The sequence below is a fragment of the Astatotilapia calliptera genome, chromosome 11, assembly GCF_900246225.1.
Source record: "Astatotilapia calliptera chromosome 11, fAstCal1.2, whole genome shotgun sequence".
In the NCBI taxonomy this organism is placed as follows: Eukaryota; Metazoa; Chordata; class Actinopteri; order Cichliformes; family Cichlidae; genus Astatotilapia; species Astatotilapia calliptera.
The window spans coordinates 6,469,378-6,482,199 of record NC_039312.1 but is presented as its reverse complement, the minus strand read 5'-3'; the positions used below and the strand labels follow the sequence as shown (position 1 = coordinate 6,482,199).

Sequence of the window (12,822 nt, the reverse complement as noted above, 5' to 3'; positions counted from 1 at the left end):
GTGAGGATGGATCATCTACTGCAGCTCCAGATAAACAAGCTGGACCTGAACCTGGTAGCTTCACTTAGAAGACACTTGTGACGGGAACGTGTGAGAAGTTTTGTGCAGACAAGTGTGGATTTAGAGTGTGGGACGAGCTCTCCACAGTCTTTGTGGAAATCCACATTCTGCATACTGCCTGTGACAAGCTGCAGACATTTCTCCTCCAAATCCACTGAGCAGCTGCTCGTGGTGGTATTAGCTTCATGTGTGCGTGTTAGCATGAAGCCTCGGTCACACTCTGTTGTGGACACGGTCACGGACAGCTGGACGCCTGATGGACGAGTTGTCCTTCCTGTTAAACTTCTTTGAGCATGAGAATAGCATGAGAAGCTCAGTAGACACTGTTCAGTGTTTTAACTCTCGCTTTCACTTCAGCTTCACCAACAACAGCACAACCAGAGCAGCCCACTGCCCGCATGGCTGGGACAGCGCCCCCTACACTACAACATGTAGATGGCCGTCTGCAGGCTGGATGTAGCACCACCGCAGAGACGTGCTGCAGCTCTGTTTAGTTACCCAGCTGACAGCAGAGGATGTAGTTTACTGTTACCAACATGGAAAACTGAAGCTTCATCAGCTGGAGCTACAGAGCTGGAGAACAAAGGAGACTGACTGGCAAGCATGATGTGGGAGGAAACATCAAGAGCCTGTTTGAAAGGAGACACATGTGGATGCTGTGCCAGTCTGTGGTCTGTCAGAAGTCAGCTGAGTCACACTGCAAGAAGCTGCAGAATCTCAGAGGAGGAGATTTAGAAGTGTTTGTGGGACAAACTGGACTCAAAGAAAGAAGACGTTTGTGAAGTCTTTGGTGGAGGTGAGCAGTGTGAAGCAGAACACATGCAGATGAATCAGGAGGTCAGCATCAGTGTCTCCTTGTGGTGGACGGTAAAAGAATCAGAGCCAACGCTCCCGTCCACCCTCGGCATGAAGCAGTGCTGTTTCTGAAACAGGAGGACAAGTCCAGAGAAGACAGAGGAAGTACAGATGAGGGTGGGACAGGACAGCAGGACTTCCTTAAGACCTGCAGCTCCATCACACTGTTGTAGGTCCTCTTCATCACACATGTACCTGCAGCCTGTCTTCAAATCCAGGAGTCACCTCCACACAGTGTAGAAGCCTCCTGTGCAGACCATGGAGTCCAGCCTCTGTCAGGGAAGTCTGCACTAAAGCCTGGAAGACTTCACTCTGTCTCTGCTCCACCCGAGAAAGACCAGCACACTTTTATTATTATGTTATATGTATTAATATTTTAAACACTTATTCTTTGTATTTTTTGCTTTGCTCCTGTCAAACTGCTTTAATAAAATCTGCTGCAGTCTAAACTGTGGACGTTCCCTTTTTAACCCTTTGTGAAACAATAAAGGTTTAAATCTGAGTATTCATCTATGTTAGTGTTTAATGGGTCTAATAGGTTCCCAGTAATATCTTCCCTTGGAGTCTGTGGTCCAAGCTTCTAAAACCATCCCAGGTTAACAAGAACTACAATCTAGAGGAGAGCTGCCATAACAGGTGTGACTGATGAGATCTGACCTGCAAGGTTACTCAGGTTTGTTTGTATCAGGACAAGCAGGGAAGACACCTGGACTCTGCATCTACTGAGTAAGACTCAGAGGATCAGAGATTAGAAGGTCTACAAAGAGCTGAACCAGACTTCCTGTATAAAGGTTTTAGTTCCACAGATCGACAGTGTCAGCACAACTAAAACGTGGAGACTGACCTCAGAGTTTCAATTCGATGTTGTGGTTTCCCCAGAAGAACACACAGCTGCTTCACTCCTGAATCCTGCAGCTTGTTGGAGCTCAGGTCCACCTCTCTGGGATACGAAGGGTTGAGCTTCAGCACTGCTTCCAGATAATCACAGCTGATCTCTGACAAATCACAGCTCACCAATCTGTATAAAGAATGAACGATGTAAGTTTATTAGACAAAGTGCTTGAAATCATTCAGTGTTTCATCATCTGTTGAGAGCTGAAGAAGGTTCAGAATGTAGAAGTTTAGAAAATGGAAACTCCAAACAGCTGAAGCCAACAGGAAGCAGCTTCAAACAAACACAACAAGAGAAAAAACTCTGAATGTTTCACATTAAAATTGTACATTTCTAACAAGAGTATTTTAAAGACAGCGTCACTGATGATCATCTTCTGCCCAGTAAAACTTTGGTTTTCCACATGTGAGTGTTAATGATGCACAAAGACTGTGAGTGCAAAGAGGGAGCGAGGAGGATGACAGAGAGATGGTACAGGAGCATCAAGAACCCGGCGAGGAAATGAGCAGAAGGATTTTGGAGCCTGTTGGATTGAAGCTTTCACAGAGACGTGTTTGACTGGACACCACCAGGACAGACTTTTAATCCCAGGATTTGGATGAGCTTTCTGTCTTTATGTTCACAAATGATTCTGTAACTCTGTGACTGTCCTGGAACTGTCAGCAGTATGGTTACGTCCTTTTGACCCGAGTTTCCACAGCTCTTATAACAGCAGTGTACATTCACCTGCAGGCACACGTTGCCTCTGCTTCAGCTCTGTTTATGAAGCACAAACTGCAGGAACCAAACTCAGACTGGCTCATGTCAATCATGTCTGCTTACAAAGACACTTTGAAACTCTTATCAGTATGTTTCCTGTCCTACTAGGAGGGATCAAACTCTGGACCTTTGTTGTGGATCAGTGAAGGATGCTTAGAAATCCCTCCTGCTGCCTGAGCTTGAACATCATCAGCACTTTAACACTGAGCAGAGGGACGTGGAAAACGCCTTCTGTCTTTATCTGACTGAACAGTTTCATTATGTGGGCTGAATAAAACACAGTTGTAGACTATATTTATATGAAACATGTATATATATGCATTTAATGTATTTGAACCATATTTAATGCATATTACAGGATGTAACAGCTGCATATGTGTCAACAATAATGGCTTTGATTTTGCCCCCCTAAGAACATTTTAGTAGATCCGCCCCTGCAGCAAACGTGTGTGAGAGCAGCCACGGCCCGCTCTTCCATGGTTTCATTCACACTCATCTCATACTGAACACACACACTTTGTAGGAATCATCAGTACTTTGACTGTTTCTCAGGTTAGCTTCAGGTTATCCATTTAGCATTTCTCCAGTCTGAGTCACAGAGCATCACATGACGTGACAAAGGCTGATTGGTCAGCTGCAGTGATGGTGGTGGAGCAGCATTAATGATGATGCAACAGGAACACGGGGATATCAGACTGTTAATGGGTTTAGTCATTCCTGCTGCACTGTTTGTCCTTCTTATTGAAGTGACCTGCTGAGAGCTCACACTGTTCTCTGTAGAAATGATGTCAGTCTGACTCGTCACATGTTTGGAGGCGTGTTTGATGTTTGCTCTTCTGGAAACTCTCAGTATCAAATATGGACGATGCAAAGGAGACACGCTTCATGTCTGTATGGACCTGTTTCTGTAGCTGCCACCATCATTCAACATGTTTGTACATCAGCTTATCAAATCCTGTCCGCTGTCTTCATTTATTACTCTTCACCTGCTTCACTGTGTGGGCGGAGCTGCCTGAGCCCCGCCCACACAGACACAGCTCCTCTCTGGAGCTAAACTTCTGCTTCATCTCCGCCTCTTTTCTTCATCCTCCACCTCTCTTTTCTCTTCTTCGGTGTTCTGCAGCCTGGGAGCCTCACAGCCGTTAGCACGCCCATACCTGAGCAGCTAGCATTACCCAGCATGTCATGCAGCAGTGTCAGTTTGTAAATGTGCAAGAATTCCTGCTCCAAACTGTTTCACAGATTGCTGTGTGCCGTGACCTTTGACCTGCTAAAGAGAGTCAGCTGTGGATTATTCATTGTTGTGTCTGATACTTAGAACTGTGAGGAAGAAGCTACACAGTTAATCAGGGTCCCCTCTCTCTGAATTAGGAAAGGTGGGCAGGCCGCATGTGGGCCGTGGGCCATACGTTGAGTATCACTGTTTGAAATGTGAACATTGTTCTGCTACAGTCAATGGACTAAACCAGAGAAGAAGAAAACAGACTTTACCATGAAGATCCTCAGTGTGGATCAGTATAATATCAGCCTGATGTCTGCAGTTCAGTGTCAGCACAACTTTCACATCATATTCATCTCAGCACAACTAAAACATGCTGACTGACCTCAGAGTTTCAAATCGACATCGTGGATTCTCCAGGAAACCACACAGATGCTTCACTCCTGAACCCTGCAGGTTGCTGTAGGTTCCACTCAGGTCCACCTCTGTGAGATACGAGGGGTTGGACTTCAGCACTGCTGCCAGATAATCAAGGCCAATATCTGACAAACCACAGTCCTTCAATCTGTATAAAGAATGAAAGATGTAAGTTTATTAGACAAAGTGTGAGCTTGAAATCATTCAGTGTTTCATCATCTGTTCAGAGCTTCACAAACATCTACTGTCATTATTGTCACCAAACTCTGTGGATCCTTTATTGCAAATTCAAATGGGATCAAATGGTCAGACAAAAGAGGGTTATGAGGAAATATGATGAAATGTTGTGTATTAGCAGCAAGTTATTGAATCATTTTCTTCAGAAACCAAACAAAATGATTGACAAACATGTTTTTACAAACTCAGTGTTGGACTTGGATCAGCAGGATAAGCTGATGTTTAAAGGCATTTGAGTCTGGCTGTATGAGAGTCCAGTTATTACTCAATATTTATGGATGATGTTCTTTCAGTGTTGCACTTTGTAGACGCTCCCGGAGCCTCACAGCCAGTTGCACATGGACCGGCTGACATTACCCAGCATTAGAGGCGGGTGTAAAAAATTAATGTTCCCATTTAAATGGTTTTAATTTGAATAAAACGATGTTGATTCATTCAATCCTGAATCGATGTTTAATATAAATGTATTTTGCCAGAATCTCAGGTTAAAGCTCACAAACTATTTCAACAAGCAGCAAACAGTAAATGAGAGCAGCTAAACACACAAAGATGGAAACACAGAGCGTGGATCGTTCACTCGACGGCACGTACACGGACACGCCATCGGGGCTGAAAGTGGACAGCTCACAGATCCTGAAGCTGCAGGTTTCATCTGTCTCCAACCAAAACTGAGTGAAGCAGGAGCAAAAGAAGATCCAAACTCTGCTTCACGTTTGATAAATATGCTCATGAATTCTCTCTGACTTTGGCTGTTCCTGCCTGCACAGCTCTCTCTCTCTCTCTCTCTCTCTCTCTCTCTCTCTCTCTCTCTCTCTCTCTCTGTGTACTCCAAGAACAGCTTCAAACATCTGTTTCTGCATCATTCATTGTTTATTAGCCTCTGACAGGAAAGCCTCATTTCTGCTGTTCCATGGTAACTTTTTAAAATGATGACAGATTACAAACTCTCAGCAATCAAACCTCTGTAACTTTGCTTCACTTCAGCAACACCAGGTCATCTTCACATGTTGATTCATGGTTTTCTTCAGTTTTTGATCGACTGCAGAATATTTTGAAGGTTATCTGCTATAAAAAGCCAGAAGAGGAAAATCTGCTTCATGTGTTTCTGTTTGATCCTCAGTGACTTTGACACAAAGGCCTCTGCTGTGATGATCACACCTCTGATCAAGTCTCACATTGTCACAACTGATAAATGATCAGAGTTAGAATATTTCTGACTGTCTGCTGTGTGCTGTGACCTTTGACCTGCTAAAGACAGTCAGCTGTGGATTATTCATTGTTGTGTCTGATACTTAGAACTGTGAGGAAGAAGCTGCACAGTTAATCAGGGTCCCCTCTCTCTGAATCAGGAAAGGTGGGCCATGAAGATCCTCAGTGTGGATCAGTATAATATCAGCCTGATGTCTGCAGTTTAGTGTCAGCACAACTTTCACATCATATTCATCTCAGCACAACTAAAACATGCTGACTGACCTCAGAGTTTCAAGTTTACATCCTGGACTCTTCAGGAAACCACACAGATGCTTCACTAGTGAATCCTGCAGCTTCTTGTTGTTACTCAGGTCCAGCTCTCTCAGATGGGAGGGGTTGGACTTCAGCGCTGCTGCCAGATAATCACAGCTGATCTTTGACAAACCACAGTCCTTCAATCTGTATAAAGAATGAAAGATGTAAGTTTATTAGACAAAGTGTGAGCTTGAAATCATTCAGTGTTTCATCATCTGTTCAGAGCTGAAGAAGGTTCAGAATGTAGAAGTTTAGAAAATGGAAACTCCAAACAGCTGAAGCCAACAGGAAGCAGATTCAAACAAACACAACAAGAGAAAAAACTCTGAATGTTTCACATTAAAGTCGTACATTTCTCATAAAAACAGGAAAAAGACTTGAAAAAGTCGTGTTTTTCCTTCCAGGAACCACATGGCTTCACTTTTAAAGGTGAAGTGCGAAAGAAATGGACATATTGAAATCAATGATATCAAAGCTGGAATCAAATGAGTCCAAGTGTTCTGCTGATTCAGCATCACATTCATCTTTGGTCCTTGTTCTGCATCCCCACCATAAATATAAAACACATTTTCCAAAATCCTCTTTAAGCTTCGACAATAAAGGAAGATCGTTTTATACAAGTCTTTGTGGTTTTGTGTCACCCAGATGCCCGAGTACTTAAACTTCTTATAGCTGGGTTTAATAGGTGCTAAAATACACAAAACTCGCCAGTTGTCGTACAGATAGACTTTGCTTCGCTCTTCCCAAAATTGACTTTATATCCAGAAATTGTCCCAAATGCCTTAAGTATGCATTAAGGTGACCTTGAGGCTCTTAAAGGCGCCTATAAATAAAATGTATTATTATTATTATTGTAAGTCTATCCAAAGGTTTGTGGAGGCTATTCGACGGGTTGGAAATAAATAAAATCATGTCGTCGGAATAAAGAGAGACTTCATGTTCGATACCCCCTTGACGTTTTCCCTCAACACCAACACATTGTCTCAGAGCAACAGCTAGCGGTTCAGCGGCAAAAAGGAGACAGAGGGTATCCCTGTCCTGGGGGACAGATTATTGTTAGTCCGGACAGCTGTTACACGGGAGCAATACAATACTTTTATCCAAGATACAAAATTAAAGCCACATTTTTTAAGCGTATAAAAAAAAAAAAAAATCCAATCTCACCCGATCCAACACCTTTTCTGCGTCAAGCCAAACTACGGTTTCCAATGTATCACCTTTAACATGGGTATAAATTATATTTAATAGAGCTTTAATGTTAAAAAAAGAGTGCCTAATAAAGCCCGTCTGGTCCTGTGAAATAATGGAGGACAAATACTTGTGTAAGCGACGGGCCAACACTTGAGCCAGGATCTTGGTGTCTGTGATGAACAAAGATATTAAACGATAGGAACGACAATCTAAATGGTCTTTTTCCTGTTTTACAATTAAACACATCACTGCTTGATGCATTGTTGGAGGCAACGACTGTGAGAGGAAGGAGTCTTCAAAAGTTGATTTTAACAGTGAATTCAGTCGGTCAGAAAACTGATTTTCCAGACTGCATGCTCCGTATGGCCGTTTCAATTTCAACATTAGAGACAGGTTCTTCCAGACTAGCGATCGCATCTTCTCCCAAGGAGGGAATATCAAACACCTTATTGAAATCATTGTAGATCTCAAGGATAGTTGGTTAGCTGTTCTTAGTCGTAGCTGGTGAGCTGATAACTCGCCTGTTTTTTCTCCATGTTCATAAGCGTAGCTGCAACTTTGACTCAGCCTGTTTTGTAGATATGAGATTGTATTCAGTTTTTCATTGTAACCGCTGTGTATATAATACAGGCTCAGGAGAGTGGCTGTACACAGCATGTAGTTTAGTAATTTCATCAGCTAACTGAGAGAGGCGCTCGGTCACTATTTTATTCTATTTTGCACAAAATGAAATTATTTGGCCTCTCAGACCTTTTGTAACTGACAAACTCTTCATCTGCTAACAACACTGAGTTGAATCTCCATGGCTGATAGTTGGAGCAGGCATCAGGAATAAACACTGAAAAAACAAGAGGAGAAATCACCAGTCTTATAATCACATTCTGTAACTTTTGTGTGAACTGTGGTCCATAGCAGATAATGAGCAGTTTAGGTCTCCCTCAAGGATGATATTGTGTGATGACATATTGGGGAGCCGTGTAAAGACTTTAGTGAAAAATCTGTGATCGTCCCAATTAGAGGCGTAGATATTTGCTAAGATCAAAGGAACACCATAAACTATATTTTCTGCACTTTAAGTCGCACTTAAAATCCTGTAATTTTCTCAAAATTCGACAGTGCGCCTTATGGATGAATTCTGGTTGTGCTTACTGACCTTGAACCGATTTTATGTGCTACACGGCGCTCAGAAACATTTCAAAAAATGTTTTGGTACGACTTTGCTAAGCTACGAGGCCGCACCGCTTGATGGATTGTTGGAGCATTACAGCTACCGAGGAGCCTCGCGGAGTGGTACGTACTCTGCTCTAAAGTAATATTACTTTATTGAGTGTGTATAAGGACCATAAATGGCACCTGTAAGAGACACGGTTACAAAGAGGATTTCAAACTCCAGGTTGTCAGTCACGCAGTAGAACCTGGGAACAGAGCAGCTGCTTGTTATTATGCTCAGCATAAGTTAGTTTAGATTTTGACTGCACAATTGTGAGCTTTTTGTTATGCACAAAAACAACATTGTTTTCTTTTATTTATGGAGCATTATTATTTAATAAATGCTGATAATTTATTTCTGAGTAATTGTTTCATGTACATCTATGCTGTATGTTAATAAATGTGCCTGTGTGAGATTTGGGACGCAGCTTTGACTAAGAACTCTCTTTTTGTTCTTACTTTCTGGCTTTAAAAATATTGATACAGTGGGGCAAAAAAGTATTTAGTCAGCCACCGATTGTGCAAGTTCCCCCACCTAAAATGATGACAGAGGTCAGTAATTTGCACCACAGGTACACTTCAACTGTGAGAGACAGAATGTGAAAAAAAAATCCATGAATCCACATGGTAGGATTTGTAAAGAATTTATTCGTAAATCAGGGTGGAAAATAAGTATTTGGTCAATAACAAAAATACAACTCAATACTTTGTAACATAACCTTTGTTGGCAATAACAGAGGTCAAACGTTTACTATAGGTCTTTACCAGGTTTGCACACACAGTAGCTGGTATTTTGGCCCATTCCTTCATGCAGATCTTCTCGAGAGCAGTGATGTTTTGGGGCTGTCGCCGAGCAACACGGACTTTCAACTCCCGCCACAGATTTTCTATGGGGTTGAGGTCTGGAGACTGGCTAGGCCACTCCAGGACTTTCAAATGCTTCTTACGGAGCCACTCCTTTGTTGCCCGGGTGGTGTGTTTTGGATCATTGTCATGTTGGAAGACCCAGCCTCGTTTCATCTTCAAAGTTCTCACTGATGGAAGGAGGTTTTGGCTCAAAATCTCACGATACATGGCCCCATTCATTCTGTCCTTAACATGGATCAGTCGTCCTGTCCCCTTGGCAGAAAAACAGCCCCATAGCATGATGTTTCCACCCCCATGCTTCACAGTAGGTATGGTGTTCTTGGGATGCAACTCAGTATTCTTCTTCCTCCAAACACGACGAGTTGAGTTTATACCAAAAAGTTCTACTTTGGTTTCATCTGACCACATGACATTCTCCCAATCCTCTGCTGTATCATCCATGTGCTCTCTGGCAAACTTCAGACGGGCCTGGACATGCACTGGCTTCAGCAGCGGAACACGTCTGGCACTGCGGGATTTGATTCCCTGCCGTTGTAGTGTGTTACTGATGGTGACCTTTGTTACTTTGGTCCCAGCTCTCTGCAGGTCATTCACCAGGTCCCCCCATGTGGTTCTGGGATCTTTGCTCACCGTTCTCATGATCATTTTGACCCCACGGGATGAGATCTTGCGTGGAGCCCCAGATCGAGGGAGATTATCAGTGGTCTTGTATGTCTTCCATTTTCTGATGATTGCTCCCACAGTTGATTTTTTTCACACCAAGCTGCTTGCCTATTGTAGATTCACTCTTCCCAGTCTGGTGCAGGTCTACAATACTTTTCCTGGTGTCCTTCGAAAGCTCTTTGGTCTTGGCCATGGCAGCGTTTGGAGTCTGACTGTTTGAGGCTGTGGACAGGTGTCTTTTATACAGATGAAGAGTTCAAACAGGTGCCATTCATACAGGTAACGAGTGGGGGACAGAAAAGCTTCTTACGGAAGACGTTACAGGTCTGTGAGAGCCAGAGATTTTCCTTGTTTGAGGTGACCAAATACTTATTTTCCACCCTGATTTACGAATAAATTCTTTACAAATCCTACCATGTGAATTCATGGATTTTTTTTTCACATTCTGTCTCTCACAGTTGAAGTGTACCTCTGGTGCAAATTACTGACCTCTGTCATCATTTTAAGTGGGGGAACTTGCACAATCGGTGGCTGACTAAATACTTTTTTGCCCCACTGTATATATATCATATATCGCCATCCAGCTAAAGAATATCAAGATATGAATTTTGGGTCATATCGCCCAGTCCTAATATTGCAATAGGTTGTCCGTTAAACTCAAGCGGGGCTTGGGCCCTGGCACGGCGTAGAATTTCCACACAATCCTGGTAGTAGTGACGCTCGGCTATGACGGCGTGCGGGATACCAGCTGGCTTTCTCAGGATAGGGCTCCTGTGTGAGCGGTCAACAATAACGTCTTTATCCATACCCAGCACTTCACGTAGTAGCACAGATACGGCCGTGGAGGAGCTCGAGTCCAGGCCCTCTGGGATGCCTATGATGTGGATGTTAGCTCTCTGCTTCCTGCCTTCATCACATTTATCCTTCAGGTCAGACAGCTCCTCCTTCATACTCTCTACTGTAGACTGCAGGGTGGTCACCTCATCGCTCCACATTGACAGCCCATCCTCAGCTTCTTTCACTGTAATCTTTATTCCATCAACTTCAACGTGCGTCGCCGCCATGCTGTTAGCGATCTCATTTCTCAGTCCTTGCACGTCAGCCCTTATATTGTCAAAATCTTCTTTCAATGCATTTCTGAGTTCTTCTTTTAACAGCGTACTAATGTCCTCTTTAATGGATTGAAGAAGCTCCAATTTTAGAGCAGTAGGATCCACATCACGTCTGTTGAGTCTGCTCTTCAGCGGCCGTAGAGCTAGACGCTGCCCTTTGGCCATCATCGATACTCTCGCCCGAGATCGCGCCGGGCCTAGTCGCCGCTCCTCCTGTGAGCTTGTATTTTCAAGGGTTGGATGCCATTTCTTCTCAAATAAAGTTATAATATAAAGTATAAGACTGTTAACTTCAGCTGTAGCACAAATGAAGACAGGAGCCTTCAGAGACACGTGTTACTCCATTGCAGGAAGTCCAACACCTGCTCTGGGACACAGACTTTTATGACAGTCACATGACAGTCTTTTCTTAACAGAGAGTCAAGATGGCAGCAGTGTGTACGGCCTGCTGTCCAACTCTGTTTGTATTCATGTTTTAGTTTTCATTTGTCTTCAAAAATGCAAACTCTCTGCTTGTATATGATCACCAAACACTGCTGGCTTTAAGATCTTCTCATTTAAAACCTGTTTATTGCAATCGTGGATATCAGGGAAGCTTCTCTGCACCGTTCCTGTCAGGAGTTCCAGCTTGTCTCGGTTGTGCTTCAGCGCCACCTGAACTGACTGGCCACCGTAGACGCCGTGGGAAATGCAGTGGCTTATTGGTGAGAATGAAGGTTACCTGGATACGACTTGGAAAAACACCTCAGCCTAACCTGACTGGATTCGACCGCATCAACTACTGGCACTCTCTGGATATGGCTTACACCTGTCTGACACCTGTTGTTTGGTGTACTACAATAAACCCGCCCAGCGTCCTCCCCGTCTACGCTCAGGTGGAGTAAACCCTCAGAACCTATGGCCGATAGGTCGGGCACCCACATTGGCCGATGAGCCACCGATACCACTAAGAATCAGTCTTGTTAATACTTGATCGCTAGCAAACAAAACTTTTCTTCTAAAGTACTTCTTCACTAATCAGGAACTGGCTCCAATGCTTGGAAACCTGGCAGAGAGCCAGTGAGTCCAGCTGTTTTACTGAACTTTTACCTTCTGACTGTGAGATGACAGGACGTGGTGGTGGAGTGGAGGCTGTTTTTAGGAAGAAGCTCGCATGCAAACAACTCTTTTTTTTTTTTTTTAACCTGTCCCGTTTGGCTCTTTTGCCATCATCAATTATTGTCTAAAGGCGAAGAAAGATGCCAAATGGATTTACTTTAACAAATGGACCATCCCAGCCTTGCCGTATTGGTCTATTTGATTCACCTTTGCTTTTATTGTTTATTTTATTTTCATTTGCTGAACCCGGGACAGGTTTGACTGGGGAAAAGAAAGGGGAGAAAGAAAGAGGGAAAGAAAAACAGCAGGAAAGAGGGATGGGGATAAAGGGCAAAAAACAAAAACCAACAAATCAAACAGACAAATCACCTGGATCACCTGTTGAGAAAGAAAAAAGAAAACAAGCAGAAGAAAAAAAAAGAGCAATATAATAAACAACATCACAATGATCTATGGGAATATAACAGTAAATACTAAATATTAAACATTATTGTGCAGCACATAAGATCGACAGCGCACAGTGTGCTTTGAGGTAGGAGCCAAAAAGGGTGTAGTTTGTGTGTGTGAGCACCCGTGTGTACACCTGTGAGCATGAACGCGCTTGTATTTAAAAGGTTCCTTCATGTAATGATCTGCTAGAGGGTGTGGGGGGGCCACAGCCCCGTCCACCAGGGCATGAAGCAGGTATGGAGGACATCAAGACTCCAGACATCCAGAGCCCCTCAGAACACAAGAGA

General features: G+C 43.4%; 1 protein-coding gene across 1 annotated transcript in view; it reads right to left on the bottom strand.

Annotated features, from left to right (window-relative positions):
• Positions 1-1,649: 1,649 nt before the first annotated feature.
• Positions 1,650-12,822, bottom strand: part of LOC113031764 (NACHT, LRR and PYD domains-containing protein 12-like) — a 56,159-nt gene continuing 44,986 nt past the window's right edge. Inside the window, exons 11-13 of the mRNA XM_026184152.1 lie at positions 5,913-6,089; positions 4,171-4,350; positions 1,650-1,933 (exon numbers count right to left, since the gene is read on the bottom strand). Coding sequence (XP_026039937.1) covers positions 1,741-1,933; positions 4,171-4,350; positions 5,913-6,089 — 550 coding nt within the window. The 3' untranslated portion in view covers positions 1,650-1,740. The remainder of the gene's footprint in view (positions 1,934-4,170; positions 4,351-5,912; positions 6,090-12,822) is intronic.